We start from the raw sequence: 24,859 nt of genomic DNA, 5'->3' as shown, positions 1-24,859 counted from the left end.
TGCTATAAGATATTGCTACCTGCCTTTCATGATTAACTCAACACACAGAGATAAATCAGACAACGGGAAGTAACCTCCAAATTGACAGACATGACAGATAGACAGACTGAAGTGATCCAAAAATTCCAATTTCCTTCTCCAAAAATCGATCAAATCTTTAACCTGGAGTCAGACACAAGCTATAGTATAGGCAACTCACGAATATTCCCTCCAGCTTCCATCTCAGCGCGCATCAGCTGCAAGTCAAGAGTAGCTTCCTCCAGCTTGTCTCTGCACTGCTCCAGTTCAAGCTGTAAGGCCTCCGCCCTTTCCTCCGCCATCTCCTTGTCTAACGCCGCCATTTCCGCCGCCTCTTGAAGTTCCGCTGTTTCGTCGTTGTGCTGTTCCAATGCTTCTTGCGCCTCGCGGACCTATGGATGAGAACAATTTTATAAATTAACTAGCAATCCACCCCGGCTTCGCATGGTTGCAATGTAGGTACTAATAATTTGTTTTTTTTTTTTTTTTTTTTTTTATTCACTATAGGTAAGCGCTTGACCACAATCACACCTGATGGAAAGTGATGATGTGGTCTAAGATGGGACGCGTTTACCTAGAAGGTGCCTATTCACGCTTGTTTTAAAGATACCCGGATTGTAATTGGCAGGAAACACAGATCGCGGAAGAGTATTCCAAACCTTAGCCATGCGTATGAGGAATGAAGACGCAAAACGTTTTGTGCGTGTAGATGGAATGTCGACGACATAAGGATGGAAACTCGCCCGACGTCTTTATTATATGTATAATGTGGTGTCAGTGTAGTTATTTCGTCGTATTTCAAAAGAATAAAACTACATCTTCTATAAAAGCTCTCAGTCTAGTCGGTTTGATTTCTTTCAACATTTACAAATATCATTATATTTCAACAAATTAACACAAAACAATATTAAACTTTACATATAAACCTTCCCCTTGAATTACTCTATCTATTGACGAAAACCGCATTAAAATCCGTTTCTTACTTTAAAAGATCTAAGCGTACAGATGGACAGAGGCGGAAAACGACTTTTTTATGTAGAGATTATAAAGATGGAAGATTTGTTTGTTTGTAATCGATAAATTCTGAAACTACTGATCTTATTTTGATAATTCTTAAAAAAATCGAAAGCTCATCAGGGCAGATCAGCTTTTTTGGAAAATCAAAGTCAAGTTCGACTCGGAACACGCATAAGGGTCCCGTAGTAATGCTAGTTACTGAAAACCGTGGTGGTCCTTTTTTCCCAAAAACTGTCTAAGAAATCTCATAATGATTTCAATATCCTTTTTTAACGAGATATCATTTAAGAACGAAAAACTATTTTTTTCTACCCTCACTTTTCATGTTCATGAGATAACCTGAAAAATATTTTTTTTTTCGAAATTTGAATATGCTTCCGTGTAGATTTCTATAACTATTATTTTGCAATTAGGCATTGTAAGGTCTGCATCTGCTGAGGATGCTCTGGAGTCGGGGCGAAACGTAGGTGGTTTGTCTGGTTTAACGGATTATAGCAAATCAAGCTTTTGGTTCCTTGTATATAACTATTCTTTTTAAATTTACGGCTCTTAGTATATTAATATCAGTATTTTTTCAAATGTTTGTGACTTGTGACAGACAGACAAACTGGACGAAACTATAAGGGTGATTGTCCACCGCCGCCCTCACCGGGAAGTAGGGTTTTCTGTTTTATTCCTACTTAATTGGGTCTTGGACTGTAGTAACAAAATGATGTGAGGTTTTGTATAGTGGTAGTGGGGCTAGAATTCATTATTAAAGAGGTAAATCATGATTTTTATTTATTTTTAACAGAATTAACACCACCCTGTACGGAAGATGACCCTAATGACGTCATGAGGCATAAATCCATACTAATATTATAAAAGCGAAAGTGTGTCTGTCTGTCTGTTACCTTTTCACGGCCCAACAGTTTAACCGATTCTGACGAAATTTGGTACAGGGTCAGCTTATATCCCGGGGACGGACATAGGCTACTTTTGTCCCGGAAGACCAAACAGTTCCCACGGGATCTTTAAATATCTAAGTCCACGCGGACGAAGTCGCGGGCATCCTCTAGTGACAAATATTTTACCGCTATACAAAATATCACATCATTTGATTACTACAGTCTAATACCCTATTATTTTATCAAATCTTATAAAATGCGATTAATTCTTGCTTGTAGGAATAGGTTACAAAATTAATTAATCAGAGGTAAGTTTAGCTATAAGTATCTTTAAAACAAGAGTGAATAGGCACTTTCTAGGTAAAGGCGTCCCATCTTAGACCACATCATCACTTTCCATCAGGTGTGATTGTGGTCAAGCGCTTACCTATAGTGAATATATTAGTGAGTATATGAATAAATTAAAAATCATAACCTCGGAATAATATAAATACTTTTATTATAAAATTATGCACAAAACTATCGATTTCCTAATTCTTATTATCCTCAAAAATTTATTATCATCTTGATTTGCAAGCAGAATCTGAAATTAAAGGAAATGTAGTTTTAATATCATTATCGAGTTTTTGGATTTGAATTGTTCATAGGAACCAGATGTCATTTCACCATCAAAGATTAATTTAACAATACTCATTCCACTATTTTTCAAACCCGCAATGTATAGCATGCAAAACTCGGGTCAATGCCACGCCTACGATTCGGCACTGACTCCGAGTGGCCTATTTACGTAACGTTCGTTGACCTCTAACGTCAGTCAGATGTTTTATTTGACATAATTGTGAACTTTTAAAAATACAGGAATTTTTCTAATTTTTTTTTTCGCATTTTTTTGCGGTACCTTATCAGTAATCATCAGTACTATCACTTGTCTTCGTTCTAGCTCCACCTTGTATAGGAAGTTCGCTTGAACATGTGCTAAGGCAGCGACTCTAATAATTGTCGATAGTTCGCTATTGTTAGTGAAGTACGCAGCTTTAAACTCTAACTGAAGCCTGACTTTCTCTAACTCACTCTCTTCTCTCTTACTCTACTCTCCTCTTGTATAACGCACTTAAAGCCCCTCTGCAGCTGCGCTTGAGACTCAACGACCTTGACTTTGGAACTCTTTGTTCTGCTCCCACTAAAATGTCACTCTAACTCACTCTCTTCTCTCTCTGATCTACTCACCTCTTGTTTAGCGCGCTGCAAGTCTCTCTGCAGCTGCGCTTGAGACTCCATGATATTGGCTTTGAACTCTTTGTTTAGTCCAACTAAAATGTCACTCTAACTCACTTTCTTCTCTCTCTGATCTACTCACCTCATGTTTAGCGCGCTGCAAGTCTCTCTGCAGCTGCACTTGAGACTCCATGATATTGGCTTTGAACTCTTTGTTTAGTCCAACTAAAATGTCACTCTAACTCACTTTCTTCTCTCTCTGATCTACTCACCTCATGTTTAGCGCGCTGCAAGTCTCTCTGCAGCTGCACTTGAGACTCCATGATATTGGCTTTGAACTCTTTGTTTAGTCCAACTAAAATGTCACTCTAACTCACTTTCTTCTCTCTCTGATCTACTCACCTCATGTTTAGCGCGCTGCAAGTCTCTCTGCAGCTGCGCTTGAGACTCCATGATATTGGCTTTGAACTCTTTGTTTAGTCCAACTAAAATGTCACTCTAACTCACTTTCTTCTCTCTCTTATCTACTCACCTCTTGCTTAGCGCGCTGCAAGTCTCTCTGCAGCTGCGCTTGAGACTCCATGATATTGGCTTTGAACTCTTTGTTTAGTCCAACTAAAATGTCACTCTAACTCACTCTCTTACTCTACTCACCTCTTGTTTAGCGCGCTGCAAGTCCCTCTGCAGCTGCGCTTGCGACTCCATGATCTTGGCTTTGAACTCATTGGCCTGCTCCAACTGAAGTCTCACTCTCTCCAACTCCCGTAACTTCTCTCTATCTTCTGCGCGACGCACTTTGAGCGTCTCCAACTTCTCTTTCAAATCTTCCACCTCGGTTTTTAGGGCAACATTCTGAAATTAATTAAGTTATTGCAATTATACTTTGATAACAGTATAAAATATTCACAACGATGGCGAAACGATACAAAAAGATGGCGAATTTCAAAATGGCCGCCATGCAAATTAGAAAGTACATAGTGTTATATCTGAAACGACGGTATGGAACCCTTCATGTCTGAGTTCGACTCGCACTTGACCGTTTTTATTATTGCGATACTTAAAGTTCTGTCTCGATGTCCTAGTGGTGAGCATGTTCGATCGAGGATGACGATTTGACGGTTCGACACCCGGATCGAGCCAGATATTGGATTTTTCCGTTAAGAAATTCACTCTATTAGCCCGGAGTTACATAGTTGAAGTTGTGTCATTGCCGTGCCTTGGATGCGCAGGAGCAAGTAAAGTCGACGGCTTTACGCCTGATTTCTCTCCGGTCGTGTCGGATTTTCGTCCCATACTTTTCGCCGGAGCGACAACGGAGTGCCGTGTGGCACCCAATACTCATATCTATATGGCCTCAGTCTTACCTCTTGCTGCAGTTGCAGGTTGGCCAGCTTCTCCTCAGCGTTGGAAACTGGTTGAGGAGAGGTGATGCTCTGACCCGGTGTGTACTGCGGAGTCAGGGTCTCCACGAAGCCAGTCTGAGGAAGAAACACCGATTAATACCTTTTTCTCAGCGAATATAACTTTTGACGTGACAACGTCTTATAATTCGATAGAGCCGGCTGCACGCACGAAAAAACATGACTCATGCGGCGTTACCTCGCTCTGAGGCGTTCCATGTAAGGCTTGAAGTGCAAGCGAGAGCGCGGAACGAGCGACAAAGAAGCACAATCGGCCTTTGTTGTCACGTTCAACTATCGTCAGTAAACCGACTTTACTGACAACCAATTACTGATACTAATACTGATTTTTTTTAATCCTTACTAATCTCACTCTGAGAGAGCTATACTTGGAGTTTCTCAACGTGATTAAATTAGAAATGAGTAGATCCGTAGGAGAACCAGAGTAATTGACACAGATCGGCGTGTTACAAAGCTGAAGTAACAATGGGCAATGCACATAGTTCAACAAGATAAACTTGAAAACTTAAACCCGACTGCGATCGTCTTAATAAACGCTGAAATATTATAGTAAAATTGTTTTTTCTGTCGCTTGGTATAATATATTTTAATGTTGTAGTACATTTATATTAATAAATAAACTCAGAATTTTCTCCTATTTCATTTGACACCCCACTCGATACAAAAGCAAAAAAATAAATTTTGGAGACCCCCACTTGTTTCATGTAATATCCGTTAGGTCAATTTTTTCGTATAAAATGTAGCCTATGTCACCCGGACTTTTACGACGAATCGATTGACATCTCATTCATCAAAATCGGTCCAGTAGTTTGGGCGCTACGGTGGAACACACAGAATCTGGATACAAACATACATACATACATACATAGACTGCTAAAATTATAACCCTTCCTTTTGGCTTTGCCGCAGTCGGGTAAAAAACAATAATGTTGGGGTCCCAAGATGCTAGAATGGTGACCTCGCGTTGGAAGACCCCCACTAGGTGGACATGACACGATACGATACGTAGGTCAACATCAAACGGACGGCGGCGCAAGATCGTAGCGTGTAAAAGACCCTACAAGAGACCTACGCCCTGCAGTGCACGTCTATCGGTTGATAATGATGATGGCTCCATCTTAGGCTGTAAAATCACTTGCCAGCAAGTGTGACTGCAGCCAAGCTCTAGTCTAATAAAAAAAAAGACATACCTCAACGAAGGAAGCCCTCTTGCCCGTGAGGTCAGGTGAAACGGCCCTCTCAGTGGTAGGCGAGACATACGAGGTGAGGGACTGGCGACTGCTGGCCAGCGATGTTCTGGAACTGAATACGCACTGGTACAACTATGTGGAAATGGTGGGAAACCTTGAGGTGGTACTTGATAAAAGATACGGCAAAGTATTTAGAAACGTTAAGATCCCATTTATTAACTTTACAATATTGACCAAGTCTAAATAAAGTCTTATAAGTACAACATAAATTCAAATTCAAATTCAAAATATTTTTATTCAATTAGACTTTATCAAGTTCTTTTGAATCGTCAAAAGCATCTACCACTGGTTCGGAATGCCTTTCCTACCGAGAAGAACCAGCAAGAAACTCGGCATACTGTTTGTTACATATACAGTTTCAATAGCGGTAACTGATAGCGTAAAAGTATAGATGCTTAATTATTTTTATTTTGGCGTACAGATAATAGGAATAATTTGTTCGATCTGTCTGATTCTTTCAATTAGTGGCAACAGAGGGACAGTTTGGAAAGAATTAGTTCAATTTGTCCCCTTGTCGGTAGCAGGGGGCAAATCAAACTTTTTATTCCAGTCTGTCCCCTTAAGAAAACAGCGAGGGGACAGACTGGAAATAATTAGTTCTATCTGTCCCCTCGTCGGGAGTAGAGGGACAGATCGAACTATTTATTCCTATCTATCCCCCTGAGCAGGGGGACAGACTGGAAGAATTCATTTGACGTACTTTTTTTAGTTAATTAAAAATTTAGTTTTAATTAACTAAAAAAGTAAAGATTCGATACGAATTTCAGAAGATCTTCTATATTTAATTTCCTAAGAAATAATTTATTTTATTACATAGTCATAATCCCAATTATGTTACAAAAAGTTAAAGTAGTAATATAAGTACAGTGGACCCCCGGTAATCCGACAAACGAATTTGTCGGATTATGGAGTACTGCCTAAGACCCCCTATAATCCGGAATTTTTTACAAGAGAGTAACCTTGTAATCCGACAAATTACAAATCCAATGATAAGATTCTATATTTCATAATACTCTGAAGTACAAATCATACTTCACTATGTATGTCAAATTTAGTAAATTCAATAATAATAGATTTGTCGGATCACAGGGGGTGTCGGATTAGACAGGGGCCGGATTACCGGGGGTTCACTGTACCTACTCGTAATATAACAACTATGAAGCAGCACTATAAAATCAAAAATATCGAAAGATACGAAATAATGAGCAAGTAATATTTACAAGACCTTAAAAATAAATACAGAAAGTGTAAATCGATAAATAAATCAATGAAGCTAAAATAGCTTTAACTGATTTATAATAATCACATACATTTAAAGCCAAAAAAGTGGTGCACTAAGATTGCAGTGTAATATAACATCAAAAATCAACGACCTCTTTACTCTACACACTGGATGGGACATTCCGGACAAAAATCTTAGCCCTAATTCGCACGAGCGTTAAAAAGGCGTTGCGTTAAAACCCGGCGTTGCGCTGAAAATACAAAGTGCGCGTTAAAAAAGCGTTGACGTGTAAACTTGATACTTAGGAATTAGGCATTTGATCTATTTGAACGCATTTTTAACGGACGTTTAAAAAGCTCTCGTGCGAATGAGGCCTTATTCGATGAAATTGACAAAATTAGAATGTCACTTGATGCTTGGCTCTCTCTAAATATCGGCCAAAATTAATAAATAATAATCAATCCTAACTGTAATCTATTGATAGGTTACTTAGCAATGTTGTTTGACTCAGTAAGCTATCGACAGATAACGAAATACGAATAGATTGATTAAGAGGGGTCTCTCCGTCACTCGCTTCATACAAACGTAGTTCCAATTTCATTTGAATACTAGCTGTGCCCGCGACGTCGTTCGCGTGGAATAGTGACTTTTCGCGCTTTATATAGCCACGGACGCTCAGGCGCGAGGCGCCGTGATTCTTTAAATTGACATAACTTTTTTATTTATGAACCGATTGACATGAAATAAACACTAAATCCTAAGTGAAGCTTACTACAATATATTAGTGAAAACCGTATCTAAATCGAATAAGCCGTTTCTGAGATTAGCGTGCACAAACACACAGACAAACAGACAAAAAAAAAATTAATTACAATTTCGGGTTCGGCATCGATATAATAACAACCCCTGCTACTTTTTTTTTATATATTTCCATTGTACAGACACCACTTTTCTACAATTTTATTATATGTATAGATTAAGCAACCAAAGTCCTTGAAATTTTGCAGACATATTCTAGAAACTAATATCTATATCTGTGGTTTTCCAGATTTCTGTTAAAATATTCAATTTCAAAGTTACGCGGTCTAAAAAATTTACATACAAATCTTTGAGCCCCTGTCATTTTAAAACTACATATTTTTAGAATAATCTAAAACACCACAGACACAGATATTAGTTTCTAGAATTTGGAACTACGATTGTATGAAGCGAGTGACGGAGAGAGACCTGTTAAGTCGCGCCAAAAGAAGTTTCACTTCAGCAAAATACGTAATTCTAGCTAAACATAACATTCGTGCTGTATTTACAGTGCATATAAGAAATAGTCCTTCAGTTTGAGTTTTACCTCGACATCGAGAGACTTCCGGTCTTGGTCTGCGCAGGCGACGCCTTCCGCCGCACCCTTGTTCAATTTCCAACATGTTAGACACAGTGTTAATTTGACACAACAATAATAGATGGCAGCAGTGGCGAACAGTCGAGGCCCCTTGTATATGGGGGCCCGACAGCGTATACTTATAAATTACAGGTATAGCGCATAACTGAATAGGCTCCTTTTTTTTTTATTCACTATAGTCAAGCGCTTGACCACAATCACACCTGATGGAAAGTGATGATGCGGTCTAAGATGAGACGCGTTTACCTAGAAGGTGCCTATTCACTCTTGATTTAAAGATACCCGGATTATAATTGGTAGGACACACAGAAGTGTGTCGCGGAAGAGTATTCCAAACCTTAGCCATGAGTATGAGGAATGATAACGCAAAACGTTTCGTGCGTGTAGATGGAAACTCGCCCGACGTCTTGCGGTTCTGTGGTAAAATGGCTCCTGCGATATTGGAGCAATGCGGGAGGATTGACAGCTGTCACAAATTGAAGAATCACTGAGCTCTCGCGTCACGTTACCACCCTCACGCACCACTCCACACGCAAGAACCTACTCAGTTATGCGTTATGCCCTTAGCAAATTAATAAAATAACTTGTATAAATAATAATTAGCGTAAGCGATAAACTTATTTTACTATCAGAAAAATATTAATTCATTAATATTTATTCATTTTATTTATTTATTAGAGCTCTAAGTGTATAGAGCGCGCAAAAAAGTAGTCCTATCTGAATACGAGGCGTATTGCACGAAAACAGATTTTAGCCGTTTGTGTATTTAAAGTCTATGACCTGCACAAACCGCCATGTTAAACTTCAGATTGGACTGCTGTTTTGCGTGCACTGTAACATTTCAAGTTAACGTATTAAACTATGTCTGTCTCTGTCTGTGCGGTCTGTGTGAGTGACCTGTTAAGATCTGCCAAAATTGTATACGAATTATGTAATTGTATGGAAGACAGATTTACGGACAGTTAACGTTAACTTGAAAGTTACGCTAGAGCTTCTAAGTCAACGTCGTGATTTAAAAATTTTGTTCCTTGACAGATCAACGCAACTCTGGTGTCACGTTTGCTTACTGAAAACTTACACTAAGAAGTGTCTATTAAATTTCCCGGGGGCCTCAGTTAAAAAATATTCAGGGGCCTCACTTAAAATGTAACAACTAATAATATTTATATGATAGATATACTTAATTGTTTATACAATAATATTACTGATTTAATTATAAAGATATGCACAGTTAACATATTTTACCAAAAAAATAATTTAATATTCATTTGCTGGTTAAAAAGTACCACTTATTTTTTTTTTAATTCAGCTTCATACTATACAAGCATGCTTACCATTAAAATACTCCAAAATAATCTTTGCACACGTCTTCAAAAATTCTACACGATTTTTTAAGAAAACTTTAGTTTTTTTTTTAAATCTAATAAAATCACTCCTAGCACCTTAATTTTAAAATCAACTAAGTTGTTTTATGCTTTTGAAAAAGTCACAAAATAATTTTTAGTCACAACTTTGAAAAAAACACTTAGGTAAACACTTTTTTACTAACCCCCGACCCAAAAAGAGAGGTGTTATAAGTTTGACGTGTGTATCTTTGTATCTGTCTGTGGCATCGTGGCTCCTAAACTAATGAACCGATTTTAATTTAATTTTTTTGTTTGAAAGGTGGCTTAATCGAGAGTGTTCTTAGCTATAATCCAAGAAAATCGGTTCAGCCGTTTGAAAGTTATCAGCTCTTTTCTAGTTACTGTAACCTTCACTTGTCGGGGGTGTTATAAATTTTTAATTTACACTTGTTTTTTAATCTAATAAAATCAATCCTAGCACCTTAATTTTAAAATCAACTAAGTTTTTTTATGCTTTTGAAAAGGTCACAAAATAATTTTTAGTCACAACTTTGAAAAAACACTTAGGTAAGCACTTTGTTATTAACTCGTTATTATAGTGCATATCACAATTCAATCAACAATACAACTGAAACACACTCCACTTTCTAATTTCGTGAGTGCGCTCATGTAAAACAAAATATGTAATAAATAATGTAATACTGTTTAACCTACACCGAAAAATACCTTAATAGGGCTCTCGCCGTCACTCGCTTCATACAATCGTAGTTCCAATTTCATTTGAATATTAAGCAACCAAAGTCCATAAAATTTTGCAGACATATTCTAGAAACTAATATTATGTCTGTGGTGTTTTAGATTTTTTTTTAAATATGTAGTTTTAAAATTACAGGGGCTCAAAGATTTGTATGTAAATTTTTAAGACCGTGTAACTTTGAAACCGAATATTTTAACAGAAATCTGGAAAACCACAGACATAGATATTAGTTTCTAGAATATGTCTGCAAAATTTCATGGACTTTGGTTGCTTAATATTCAAATGAAATTGGAACTACGATTGTATGAAGCGAGTGACGGAGAGAGCCCTCTTATGTACCTAATCATTATATCAACCCAATTGATATGACATTATTATAGCAGATAATTAAACTAAATGACTGAATTAAAATTAATAAAACAAAAAAATCTTAAGCCGCATCCACACCAGTACAAATGTTCAAAAAAATTGAAATTTGCGTCGTGCTCGGCAAAAATCTTCGTCAGGGTGATTTGTGTTGACGCGGTTTTAGTTAAATTTTATAGTCCTGTCTATTTGTTTTATTGGAATTGCCTAATTTTAATCCCAAAAAAAAACCATAATGTTTTGCGGTTAGCAACATTCAACAATAAGTTGAATTAATAAATTACCATTTCTATCTCACTATTGGACACATTCCGTGGTATTTTATTACTAAGGGTGTACCCACACCTACTCTTTGCGCCGATCTCACCAGATCGAGTAATTTTCTATACTAATGTTAGTATTATTTTTGCACCGATAATAATGTCGATATTGGCTAACATTAGGTATTTTATTTATATAAATAAATGTTACTACACGAAGTGCGCTACTGATCTAACAGAAAAATTACTAGAATCATTTTTACTACGTAAATGTAAAATAAAATGACACTATAATACAAATAAAAATACATTTTGCATTTGCAGCATGTCACTACAAAAAAAAATGCAAATAAACAAAAAATATTAGCACCAGCGCAAAGTTACAAAAATTAAAAAAAAAAACACGTAAAGCTAGGTCCACACCAGAGAATTATCTTATATGTGCGTTGTAAGTCGTTTTGGCGAAAATCATAGTCGTGTACTCTATTTATGGGAAAAATATTAGAATTTGCGCATCGACACACGATGGACGACGCAAATTTTCATTGGTGTGACCGTGGCTTTAAAAGCGTTATGTGCACGAAAGCTTGAAGCGTGGTGCATGGTCTACATGTGGCTAGTACTTACGTAGTCGGTCTAGACCTCTGGGCCACTGTTATACTAGCGAGAAAGAAACACACTCTATCAGTTAGTATGACTGGATGGTTATGATGAAATAGAAAATCAAATAAATTCAATTATTCAATTAAACTTTACATGTGCTAAAATTAATTAATTATTATTATTATTTAAAATAGGTAATTAATTTTCTATTCTTTTTTTTATTCAGATACAAGTTAGACCCTGAAGCGGAACTCACATTACGAAATTAGTGGCATGAAATTAGTTTCACGACATTAATTTCATTAACAATTGCACTTGTAAACGTCTAATTTCATTCATTCATTGTACACTACACATGAAAACACATTGTAAACGTCTTGTTTCGTATTTCATGCATTGTGCACTACACGTGCAATTGATAATGAAATTAATGTCGTGAAACTAATTTCGTGCCACAAATTTCGTAATGTGAATTCCGTGTGAATTCTTCTTGACAGCAATCTCACCTGGTGGTAAGTGATGATGTAGTCTAAGATGGAAGCGAGGTAACTTGGAAGGGGTATGATAGTTTTTACTATACCAATACCCCTTTGGTTTCTACACGGCATCGTACCGGAACGCTAAATCGCTTGGTGGCACGGCTTTGCCGGTAGAGTGGTAACTAACCACGGCCGAAGCCTCCCACCAAATCAGAGAAATTTAGAAATTATAAAATCTTTCCCCTGCCGGCAATCGAACTCAGGATCTCCCACTAATAAGACAACAGTGCTCATAATAACCCAATTACATTTACTTGTACATCAAACTGAAGTAAGAGCTTTTAATCTCAAGTCAAGAAATTAGTCAATGGTAGAGTTACAAATCTACCATATCTTTTACTCTACATATAAAAATTTTCGATTTTCCATTCACAAGTTATTAGTAACTAAAGTGATAATTTGATAACAATTGTCATCATTCTTCTAACAATTATCAAAATTCAAAACCATTCAATTCAAAAGTAAAATCTTTTAGTGAAATATCGATGGCTTATTTCACATTATTGCATTAATTATAGATTGTTTCAACGAATAGTTCCTATGGCGTTATGTTGGCTCCCCTGTCTGTCTAAGTCATTGGGTGGTCATTGGCACCATATTCGCATGAGAAGACGCAGATTTTGTTTAATTTCATTTGATTTTCATTTCATTCATTCATAATAATCAAATGAAAATAAACAAAATCTGCGTCTTCTTATGCAAATATGGTGCAAATGACTCGGACAGACAAGGGAGCCAACATAACACCATAGGTACTATACGTTGAAACGATCTATAGAGTCACAATTAGACGGTTAAGGTCAATATTAATTATAATCTTTGTAAAATTGTCACAATAGTCAAAAATGAATCTAAAAAGGTATCTTAAATATTATGGAAGTCGCTAAAATCCAAATGAAGGTAATCTTGTTAAATGCTAGACACAAAATATTTATGCTTAATTCTACACACTAATAATAATAATCTAATACATCAACATATATGTCTGTGAATCATTAATTTTATTTAACTTATTTTAAAACACTCACTACTTAATAAATAATATACTGTTTCACTGAGATGATTGACTACATTGGTGTCAATTCTGATGTCTTTTGCTAAACTTAAATTAAAGTAATTGCATCTTTTTCTTTTAATACTGTTTATAAAGGATGGAAAATGAATTTTAAATTGACAACTTAAAATTTTGGTGCTATGAACTCTACAAATTTCAACACTATGCAGAAGAGAGTGGCGCCTAAAGTCACAAGGTTTGACAGTTTTAAATGAAAATTAGTTTGTCTATCTCTTTTCTTACATTGGTAAGAAAAAGATGCGAATCCTCTAAGGCTGAAATGTATAGAGCGTACTTTGATTTTGTTCAGACTTAAGACACTGTTGAAACAAGACAGCATTATACCGCTCGCATAAATCTGTCTTGTTAGGGTTCTGTACATCAAAAGAAAAAACGGAACCCTTATAGGATCACTTTGTTGTCTGTCTGTCTGTCCGTCGTGTCTGTCAAGAAACCTATAGGGTACTTCCCGTTGACCTAGAATCATGAAATTTGGCAGGTAGGTAAGTCTTATAGCATAAGTACAGTCAGGAATAAATATGATAACCGCGAATTTGTGGTCACATAATTTAAAAAAAATTAAAATATGTTACACTTTTCAAAGTAAGATAACTATACCAAGTGGGGTATCATATGAAAGGGCTTTACCTGCATATTCTCAAACAGATTTTTAATTATTTTTAGGAATAATAGTTTTTGATTTATCGTGCAAAATGTTGGAAAAATACCTGAGTACAGAACCCTCAGTGCGCGAGTCTGACTCGCACTTGGCTGGTTTTTTAACAGTGTCTTAAGTCTGAGCAAAGTCAAAGAATGCTTTATAGAGTTCAGCCTAAGATTTAGGTGCCATCATAATCAGTACCATTGTCACAGACTCTAACATTTTTGCTGCCAAGCCAAAAGTGAAGCTTATAGTATATACCTGCTAAGCCTGCGGTTGGAAGGCTTGGCCTCCTCACTGGATGTAGTCATGGAGGTCTCCATGGGATTGTCCTCTGCATCCAGCAGCTGGATTTGAGTCTGACGCACGAACACACCATAGTTTTCTTCACACTGAAATACAAGTCTCAATTAAAAATTTATAACACCCCCGACAAGTGAAGGTTACGGTAACTAGAAAAGAGTTGATAACTGTCCAACGGCTGAACCGATTTTCTTGGATTATAGCTAAGAACACTCTTGATCAAGCCAGCTTTTAAACAAAAAAACTAATTTAAAATCGGTTCATTAGTTTAGGAGCTACGATGCCACAGATAGATACACAGATACACACGTCAAACTTATAACACCCTCCTTTTTGGGTTGGGGGTTAAAAATATTAAGTTAAATTAGTAGGCAGTAGGTTCATTCCTATGATACTACTAGCTGAAGCCTGCGACTTTGTGTGGATTTAATAATAATAATAAATCCTTTTATTCAGCCAAAACAAACACAGACACAAACAGGTAGGGTGCCATAGTCCCTGGGGAACTAAGGAGGATTTAGTTTTTTTTTAATCATGCAGGAACTCTATGATTTTCTAGGATCAAAAGTAGCCTATTTCCTATCTCTTTACCAAGTAGATAATGCTCTTGAGTCATAACTTTGGCCATTTGCATTCACTTTTTTTTTAAATCTTGTGAGAACTCTTTGTTTTTTGTGATCAATAGTATGCTTGGCATGCTGTGTATGTATGTATATGCATGTATGTATGCTATTTCTGTACCAAATTGTGTCAAAATCGGTTAAACGGATGGACCGTAAAAAGCTAGCAGACAGAAAGACACACTTTCGCATTAATAATATTATGTATGGATATAGTACCCCTCGGTAATTATAGACTATAGATTTCCTTGGTGGTTCTTTTGAAAAATGAAAACATCAAATTAGGCCAAGCTTAGTCTAAGACTGAGCTTGGCCCAGCTTGGCCTAATTTGGTGGTTACATTCATTAACTTTTACTTCCAGCGTGGGAAATGCAGCCAGTATTCTTGGCACCATTCCACGCGAGCATGATTTGTATAGTAATTAGATAAGGCTAGCTTTAAGTTTTATTGTAATATTTTCTTAATAAAAAGTAGAAATTTAAAAAAAAACTGTTAGTAGGTAACTTACCCGAAAGTAGGCATGACCGCGTACGGTCCCATTGTTCTTGCCTTTAGGTTCATCCAAAATTATGCCAATCCATTTGCCCGTAGCGAAGGTAGGGTAGCCGACATAGGCGATCGAACCTTTCACATCTTTGCCCACAACTATAACCCTTTGGCCAAGGGTTAAATGTCGATCCGACATGTTTCACAACTATTCTCACTCACAAACTGTAAAACGTAATAATTCTCACTCAGTTTTCACTAATAAATATGCATAAAAACATTTTTTTTATAATAACTGTAAGTGCAATACCTTATTAGATAAAAAATTGGCTTTTCCTTTCAAAAAACCTTCAATACGGTATATTGTTTGAATAGGGAGTTTTTTCAGTTACATAATAAGAAAATTTGTTATTTTATAAACATTAAAAATAAGAAAAATAGCTGCAATTTATTACCAAAAGTAAGACAAAATCGAAAATGATTTTTGTCAATAATTGGAATGTCAAATGTCAGTGTCATAAAATGAAATCATCAAAGCGTTTCGTTTTTGCTACGTGGATCGAAACTTTTCAAATTGCTGTTTTTTTTGAAATATTTTTTTTTTAAAATCTTACATAATTTAATAGTTCTTTTCGCATTGAATTAACTAGTTTCCGACATGAACTTCAAAATTTTAATGGCGAATAAAATTAACAGACAGCATGGCCATGCCAGTTGCAAACCATGCCATGCTGGCCATGCGCCTGCGCCTACCGCAGGATGCATTGCAATCAATGCATTGCAGTAGAGTTAACTAGTATCAAAATACCTACCTATATAGGTAATTAGGGTGAGCCCAGGCCTGCATTCTGTAGAAACTATTATGTATTCTTGTATTCTGAGCCTGCACCGCACCCTAGACTTATCATTTTGATATTTTACTAGCCGATGCCCGCGACTTCGCCCGCGTGGATTTAGGTTTTTCGAAATCCCGTGGGAACTCTTTGATTTTCCGGGATAAAAAGTAGCCTATGTGCTAATCCAGGATATTATCTATCTTCATTCCCAGCCAAATCCGTTCAGTAGTTTTTGCGTGAAGGAGTAACAAACATACACACAAACACACACACACACACATACAAACTTTCTCCTTTATAATATTAAGTGTGATTCTGAGCCTACGTGTTAACTGCACCGCACCCTAGACTTATCATTCTGATATTTTATAGCGTAGGTATGTGTTGAGTAATAAAATTATTATAAGCTGACTTGGACATCGACCGACTTCTCTGAAAGTGACGAGTGATGACGCCGCAGTTTACGCTGTAGCTTAAAAGTAGGTCACACGTTCGATTCTTGTTTGGATCAATTTTGGGAAATTATAATGATCATAGTATTAATAGGTAAGGGGGTCTGCTGAAACTTCCCCGAGTAGGTAATTCTTATAGAAAAGAATAGATTTTTATTCAAATAAACTTTTACAAGTGCCTTTGAATCGTCAAAATAATGTACCACCTAGATCGGAATGCCGTCCGAGAAGAATCAGCAAGAAACTCGGCGGTTGCTCTTCTCAAGTGTTCAATTTACAATTTACCATAATATGCCATACTATACCTACTATACAAGTCAATACAAATGTAATCCAAAGTAAAGTTGTAGACCTAGCACTAAGTTTTAAATAAGTAAATAACATAAAACTCTAAGCATTCATGTTTCTTCACGATGTTTTCTTTCACCAATAAAGCAAGGTGATACCTACTTTTATCTGTTCAAAACACTATTGGTACAGTCTGCTAAGTTAGTTTTCGCGGAAAATCACAAAGTTCTCACGGAATAAAAACCAGTAAAATGTGAGTCGGACTCGCAGACGATAGGGTTCCGTAGAAGCACAGTTTTACGATGTCACGATGTAGGTACTATTCGTAAAACTGTGGTAGAAGATTATGTACTTACCTAGGTACCAATCTTTTTTTTTAATTTACATGGCAGTCAATATTTTATTGTTACTAGCGGCAATAGAAATACAATCTGTGACAATTTCAACTTTCTACTTATTACCTATTTTATTACGGTTCATGAGATACAGCATGGTGACAGACAAACAGGCGCGACGGACGGACAGCGGAGGCATAGATAACACACCATATACCAGAGCGCAGGCTTAGTACATTAGGGTCCCGTTGGTACCCTTCGGGTATGAAAACCTGAAAAACTAAATCCACGCGGACGAAGTCGCGGGCGTCAATAGGCAATAATATATTGTAAGCTATTTCCTATTTACAGTGATGATAATATAAATCATCTGTAGACAGAATCGAAATCATCGCACGTTTCATGAGTGTGACCTCAGCCTTGTGCGGTTGGCAATGACTCACTCTTCCTTGTCGGCAAAACGGCGCGCGCGCACGTCCATACTCCATACCACTCCATAGTCCATTATGGACGCCATTTTGTTGCGAAACTACAGCTATAACCATGCTTCGTCCGCATATTTGTACATTGGATGAAAATTGAAATGTACTTACCTACCTACTCAATATAATCCATATTATTCAAATTATTATTAATTAGTAATTACTAATAACAATAGGTATTATAAATGCGAACTCCATACCACAATAGACGCCATTTTGTTGCGAAACTAGACCTTTGTCCATGCTTCGTTCGCATATTTGTACATTGGATGAAAATTGAAATGTACTTACCTACCTACCTACACAATATAATCCATACTATATTTTATTACTAATATCAATATTATAAATGCGAAAGTGTGTATCTGTTAGCTTTTTACGGCTCAACAGTTTAACCGATTTTGATGAAATTTGGCTCAGAGTTTTCATCCCGTGGACGAACATAGGCTACTTTTTATCCCGGAAAATCAAAGAGTTCCCACGGGATTCCTTAATACCCATCCGCTTAACCGATTTGCATGAAATTTGGAACCGAGGTAGCTTGCGTCCCTGTAATTTACATGGGCATTTGATCCCGGGAAATCAAACAGTTCCCACGGGATCTTTAAAAATCTAAATCCATGCGGACGAAGTCGCGGTCATCCTCTAGTAGGCTATAATTTATTTTCAAAAAATTAGAGATCCCTGCGAAAATTGTAATAAGCTGTACTATAATAAGTATACCCATGCGAAGCTGGGGCGGGCTAACTACATGATGCCTGCGAAAAACAAAGTTTGGAATTTGGATATTTGGTACTCCTTCACAGCGCAATAGCTGCACCTATTTGTCTAGGAATGGAGATAGGCAGTATTCAACTGCTGAGTTTCTAGCTGGCTCTTCTCAGTAGAACTGCTTTCTGAATGGTAGTTAGACGCAGACTATGCCTCTGCTGTCTGTCTGTCAGTGGTCTGCATCTCATGAACCATAATCATCAGAGTTATTTCTATTGTTGCTTTAACAACAAATAATAAAAAAAACTAACATCAGCTCTGTTTGCATTGACTAGTTATTACTAGATCTGATAGTAATATAATGGAATTCACGGAATCTAGGAAAATATAACCATTAACTAATGTTTATTTACTGATGAATATATAATGACTTTATCTATTGGAATTAAGGGATATTTACTTTTATATAGCAAATATACCTACCTATTATTATTTTTATAAACTCTGGGTTCCCTACCACAAAATCTATTTATTAACCCCCGACCCAAAAAGAGGGGTGTTATAAGTTTGACGTGTGTATCTGTCTGTGGCATCGTAGTGCCTAAACGAATGAACCGATTTTAATTTAGTTTTTTTTGTTTGAAAGGTGGCTTGATCGAGAGTGTTCTTAGCTATAATCTAAAAAAATTGGTTCAGCCGTTTAAGAGTTATCAGCTCTTTTCTAGTTTTCTTGTAGAAAAGAAGGTTAGATAACCGTTAGGTTCATAATATTATGTCAATAGACAAATGTCAAGCTGTCAAGATGGACGTTGTCTAAATACATAATTATTTATTTGAAAATTGATGTTTTGGAAAACTCAGATACTTTGGATCGTCGGGGGTGTTATAAATTTTTAATTTACACTTGTTTATTATGTATTGCTTAAACAAAATTACTTGCTGCTGGTTTAGACCAATACTGTAATGCTTAGAATCATAGATTTACCATTAGGAGTGTTTAGTTAACACAAAACAAGCAGTTAAACCTGAACATGATGTATAAGACGGCACATTATACAGTATCCCAGCTGGGCTTGGGTATTCTTAGTTTATGACCTGCACAACCTTGCAATTTTAGATTGGACATGTTTTGTATGCAGTATACAAGATGCGAGGCATTTTCATTTACCTTCTGTGTAAACTAACTAAAAACTAACACTGCTATTACTCTATATCTAAATCAGCTGACAAATCATAGGTTGTGTAATTTACAGCAATATGATTAAAATACATAAAACATAGCTTGGTGTGCCAGGTATAATAATAATTCAAACTCTACCACTGCACTGATTAAAGTGGTCAAGGAAATTGATTGGTTTTCGAGAATTACATCAAAATCGGTTCAGTTTTTTTTTTTTTTTCCCCTCAAACTTACTAAAATCCTATAAACCATTATAAACATAACCTACTAGAAAATTTATTAGGCTCAGCGCCTTAGTAAGCGGATTTTGATTCGCATGACGTATTCGCAAGAAATAGACTCGTCGAGTCAGACTTTCACTACCTATTGTTACAACTTACACCCTGTGGAGTGCCGTTATGGAACGCCACCGCGGCAGAAATGAAAGCCACACGTACAAAAACATGTTTAATAATTGAGACATCATATTATTACAGCAATTTATAGTTAAGTCGTACAAAAACAAAAAGATGATTTATTGACTATTTCGTTCTGCGTTATTAGCAACTAAACCTGTCCAGAGACATACGAGACGGCGTTCGATATTCAAAAATATTAGCACAATGTTTTATATTACAACAATTAGGGAGACAGCAAGGCACAGGGCGCGGGAGGCGGGCGGCCTCGCTCCGAGACTCTCTGTAAACGTCGGTACTTTCTAAATACATATTCGATAGGGTTATAAGTTAAACGCGCACGCTCTCATAATATTAGAAGAACTATGATGATGTCACGGCGGTGGACATGTTAGTCGCGATGCGGGCGCGCGGCGGCTAAAAGCCGTGCACCTTGAGCTGCTCTGGCTTGACGAGCCCCGACTTGGTGAGCCACTGGCAAATGTTCTCGCGCTGGTCGCCTTGCAGCTGCAGCACCTCGCCGTACTCCGGATGTTCCACGACCGTTCCGTTGCACGCGAACTCCTTCTTGCATGCCCGGACGATCTTCTTCAGGTCATATTCCGACGACAGGCCCTGCACCGTCGTTAGCGTCTTACGCCCGTTACGCTGCTGGATCCGAACGTGGACTAGTCCATCTTGAACGTCGTCTTCCGAGCTTTTGATAGCATCGGCGAATGGGTCGAATGTGTTGAGATTCTGGATGGACATACGATTGAACGTCACTACTCTTTGTTCTAACGAAACTCTGCGATACGACGCACGAACACTGAAAAATGTCACTGATGATGCGGTTCTAGAATGTAGACTCTAGTGACGCAGACAGTGCAACGACCAATTTACGCAAACTCCAAAGTGTAATGGCGGATGATGTGATATGGCGACTTCGACTTGACCAAAAAATGAGATTGTCACGCGGAGGCGGAAATAATTATCGATCGACCATAGACAATTATTTTTTTTCTAGCAAAAGCTGCCCAGAACTCTAGGCATGTTTCGATAAATACCGGTTTTTATTTAATGTATTTAATTGATTTTGGTTTTTGATTAACCTTTCAGCTTTGCATACAGCTTTGGTACATAATCATCATATTTGGCCACGTAAAAATTTCCAGCAACTGGCGTACCCAACTTAAATTGCTGAGCAAACTTGCTAATGGAAAATTTTCCTCTTTTGTCACCAGAGTTATTTGGAAGCTTAGGCACCTTTGAAAAATCACATTTTTCTTGTTGCTTGTATACCAAAAATATGTATCGATGTAATCCCGTTCCTTTTGGTGGTCCAGCTCCAATATAATCGGACAATACTTCACCTTTATTCATATCACCTCCCAAAATGTTACCAACGAGCCAGTGGTGCCATTCTCTAAACTTGGGATTTTCTCGACTCGGTGCATCTGGATCTACCAATGCTAGAGTATAGTATTCAGAATCTTTAGCTGCCCATTTTACAACGGGTTTATCTTTTACTTGAGTGGGAGTTAATTCTTTTCCCATATCAACTGTTACTCCGCTAGGATATTGGATGCTTATTGGCTCTGAAGGTGCTATAGTTAATACATCAGGCACTATGCATTGTTGTTTAAAAACACTTTGTATATCAGTCATTACTTAATTAGTTAATATTAAATAATGCAATGCAGCAATTAAATCAAAACCACGAATTCGCAAACGCAATTTATTCCTGGACTCGAATTCTGGAAATGTCAATTCAAACAACAGCTGTAGTTGCTTGGGAACTGGAAATGAAATAACAAGGAGACCAAGGAGATCATCATGTATAATATGATATTCTGATCTTTCTAGTTAATTTGATTCAATTTTACTATTTAGTTGTTGCGGTAATTTCCGCATAATATAAATTAGGAAAATCCCGCAATAAAACTAGCAAACTGTTGAATAATATCACATTTTTGTGATATTCAAAAAGCCCTATGTCTAGTAATATTAAAAAATGTACAAATTTACTATGGTATTTGGTGTCTGTGCTTTTGCACTACAGATTAAAAATAATAGGAAAAACCGTTATCCAATCGGAACAAAATTACCACAGATTATAATAACACCGGTTAATAATGCGACTAATTCTGATATCCGTTGTATATGTAGTTTAATCTCCGCTAGGAGTATATTAAGTATTCTGTGGGTTTAATTCTGTTGTACACAATTTCTAAACGAAATTAGCGGGTCTAAAATATTTACATTGCAATTTCTTTCACAATACTCCCTGCGGAAAACGATAATCACATGAAGACCAGTCAATAATTGTTTTTACACAAAATAATGATGACAAGGAATTTTGTGTAAAAACAATTATTGACTGGTCTTAATCATCATCATCATCAGCCTGTGGACCTCCACTGTTGGACATAGGCCTTCAATAAAGAACGCCTCCACACCCGGTCCACAGCCTTCCTCATCCAGCCACTTCCCGCCAGCCGCGCAATTCCTTGTAAGTAATAAGAATTATTACTTGGATCCATGGTAGTGTCATGCTCTTTCCTTGTTACTTGACAACATTTTCAAACATCCCTTTTACAGAATTTTTTAAGATAATTTCTGCAAATCAGCTGTTTGTCACAGATATTTTTTAGACTTATAATTTCTGCAATGAGCTGTTTGCAGGGTTTGATTGGAGTTATACACAAATTCACAGAACACACAGATAATAAGTTATGAGGGTCATTATTTCTTTGATATATCTACACATCAGTCCTAACTTCAGCTTGCCAGGATGTTACAGACATGATGTAACACCTTGTATAGGTAACTAATATGTACATAATAAAGTAAAAACTAGGAAATAAGTATCATTTATTATTTTTCCTCTTAGCTTCAGCCAATAGAGCATCCGCAGTGATTTTCTTTTTCAACTTTTGTCCGACCGTATCATTTTTCAACTGCAAAACTATGCTTTGCATGTCTTTCACATTATTACTTAGGTCATTCAATCTCCTTTGTGACAGTGAAATTTCATTCGTAAAATCTTCCACATCCTTTTTCATACCATCAGTATTTACTTGTGGTATATTCTTTGCTTTGAATCGACAAGAAGTGATATTATTGAGTTGAAGTTTCAACATTTTGTTTTCAACCACAGATTTCTTTTGATCGTAATCTATACACATTTTGCCATATTGCTTGCGTGATTCGACAACTATGTTCATTAGATATTCACATTTTTCCTCCATTGTGCTGGTCGTTCCATTTTCATCCATTTCTGAAAACAAAATACACATTTATTTTTACTAAACTTTCAGTTTTACACACACAATCAAAACATTGTGGCTAATTCTACTGTGCACAATCTTTAAACTAAAATAACATGTCTAAATGTATAGCTAATTCTTTCAATATGCTGGCGGCGCATATCTCATCCTGTATGAGGTATGCACAGCCACTCTGCCACAACTGAAGAAACCTGCAATACACACAACCACACAAATCTTCTAGAACTCACTTAACATAATATAATACTCCATCACCAGAGCATTCTCAGATGAAGATTCTACAATGCTCACTTGCTTGGTATTAAAAACAGAGTCTTTACAAAAAATATCGACTCATACAGTAAACACAAGTCAAACTTTTTCGTCCAACTTACTCATTTTATTGTAGAGCTTCGAGGTGATGTCTATTTCAAATACACTATACAGGACTGCCCCAAACAGGTAATCAAATATCAATATTTTTTACAGAGGACCTCTTGAAAATCATCAATTGAAAATAAAAACCCGTCTTGATTCAAATTGAATTCCAACCGAAAACCAAAACAATATTTTTTTATCAAACGTCAAAAAACATAGACAAAAAATACTTTATTTTATAAACTAGCTTCGAGTTCTCATGTTTTGAATCTATTAAATGTTGCAAGAGTTAAAAAATATCGAGGAGGTTGTATTATGGAGATCACATTTGGGTCATTCTACCGAAACGCTATATTTGTGTTCGCTTAAAATATATCGTAGCTCCGTAAAGAACAATGGGTAATTTTGTATGGAACCCGTACCCACCGTGTAGCATTTTAGACTAGGTGTCATTTAGAAGAGGCATAACTGACTGACAGAAAAATGAATGAACGAATGAATGAATGAATGGGAGACCGAAGTTATGATAACTTCTTTTTTGCATTTTTAATTGCCAAGTATTATAACAATAGCATATTTTTCTGTTCTATAAACCAAATGAACAACCAGACATTCTTCCATTCTAAAAAGAGACCATCAGCTTAAAAGCTAAGACGTTCTCTCTTCCTTACCTCCATACCGTTCGTTTTTGCTACGGGCAAAATATTAAATAAAAAACCATCAATCTTAAAAAGCACAGTTTTATTACAGAACAAAGAAGCATCATTTTTATATGGTATTGCTACTTTCAATTATTACATCGTCCCAGGCATTTGCCGGACCAACGAAGTTATCTAGGTGCCTACCCACACCTAAGTACCATATTATGCTAACAGTGTGGGCACAGGCGCCTAGAGTTCTCATACCTGTCATGCAGTGTTGGAACTGGCTGTAAACTAAATTGTTTATATTTAAACTTATTCTTATTTTTATTCTTTTTCTAAAATCTTTTTGTTTTACGTTCGATGATTTTTAACTTACTTCAAATATATATCTCAAACAGGACGTCCAAGCTTTTCTTTTTACTGATATTTTTCCTATAAATTCAAAATATCCCAACACGTTATCAGCACGAAGGCTCTTGGGAAAAATC

General features: G+C 36.6%; 4 protein-coding genes and 1 long non-coding RNA gene across 15 annotated transcripts in view; 1 reads left to right on the top strand and 4 right to left on the bottom strand.

The window, feature by feature from the left end:
* Positions 1–16,313, bottom strand: part of LOC123878801 (dynactin subunit 1) — a 40,821-nt gene extending 24,508 nt beyond the window's left edge. For 5 of the 11 annotated variants that reach the window (XM_045926133.1, XM_045926125.1, XM_045926129.1 and 2 more), the window contains exons 1-9: positions 15,733–15,931; positions 15,445–15,647; positions 14,274–14,404; positions 11,783–11,815; positions 8,376–8,432; positions 5,749–5,860; positions 4,502–4,615; positions 3,792–3,989; positions 200–410 (exon numbers count right to left, since the gene is read on the bottom strand). In XM_045926133.1, the coding sequence (XP_045782089.1) occupies positions 200–410; positions 3,792–3,989; positions 4,502–4,615; positions 5,749–5,860; positions 8,376–8,432; positions 11,783–11,815; positions 14,274–14,404; positions 15,445–15,621 (1,033 nt within the window). In that variant the 5' untranslated portion in view covers positions 15,622–15,647; positions 15,733–15,931. Of the gene's footprint in view, positions 1–199; positions 411–3,149; positions 3,235–3,791; positions 3,990–4,501; positions 4,616–5,748; positions 5,861–8,375; positions 8,433–9,760; positions 9,778–11,782; positions 11,816–14,273; positions 14,405–15,444; positions 15,650–15,732; positions 15,932–16,240 lie in introns of those variants that run through there. The other 6 variants (XM_045926131.1, XM_045926132.1, XM_045926126.1 and 3 more) reach the window with 5 other exon arrangements.
* On the top strand, positions 13,544–24,637 carry LOC123878814. Its single transcript, XR_006798887.1, has 4 exons — positions 13,544–13,555; positions 19,268–19,270; positions 22,884–22,890; positions 24,109–24,637. It is a non-coding gene; the product is annotated as an uncharacterized LOC123878814 (long non-coding RNA).
* On the bottom strand, positions 20,141–21,036 carry LOC123878811 (eukaryotic translation initiation factor eIF1). The gene has a single exon (XM_045926145.1). It carries the CDS (start codon positions 20,849–20,851, stop codon positions 20,519–20,521), a length of 333 nt encoding a protein of 110 aa, XP_045782101.1. The 5' UTR covers positions 20,852–21,036; the 3' UTR covers positions 20,141–20,518.
* LOC123878806 (protein D2-like) lies at positions 20,832–21,868 on the bottom strand. The gene has a single exon (XM_045926141.1). The coding sequence runs from the start codon at positions 21,746–21,748 to the stop codon at positions 21,188–21,190; it is 561 nt and encodes a 186-aa protein (XP_045782097.1). The 5' UTR covers positions 21,749–21,868; the 3' UTR covers positions 20,832–21,187.
* On the bottom strand, positions 22,932–23,946 carry LOC123878808. Its single transcript, XM_045926143.1, has 2 exons — positions 23,745–23,946; positions 22,932–23,360 (listed from the first exon to the last, which is right to left on the bottom strand). Exons 1-2 carry the CDS (start codon positions 23,746–23,748, stop codon positions 22,951–22,953), a joined length of 414 nt encoding a protein of 137 aa, XP_045782099.1. The 5' UTR covers positions 23,749–23,946; the 3' UTR covers positions 22,932–22,950.
* Positions 24,638–24,859: the final 222 nt, after the last annotated feature.

This window comes from Maniola jurtina, chromosome 26 (assembly GCF_905333055.1).
Source record: "Maniola jurtina chromosome 26, ilManJurt1.1, whole genome shotgun sequence".
NCBI classification, from domain to species: Eukaryota; Metazoa; Arthropoda; class Insecta; order Lepidoptera; family Nymphalidae; genus Maniola; species Maniola jurtina.
Note: the sequence above shows the minus strand (reverse complement) of the source record. Positions and strands in the feature narration are given on the sequence as shown.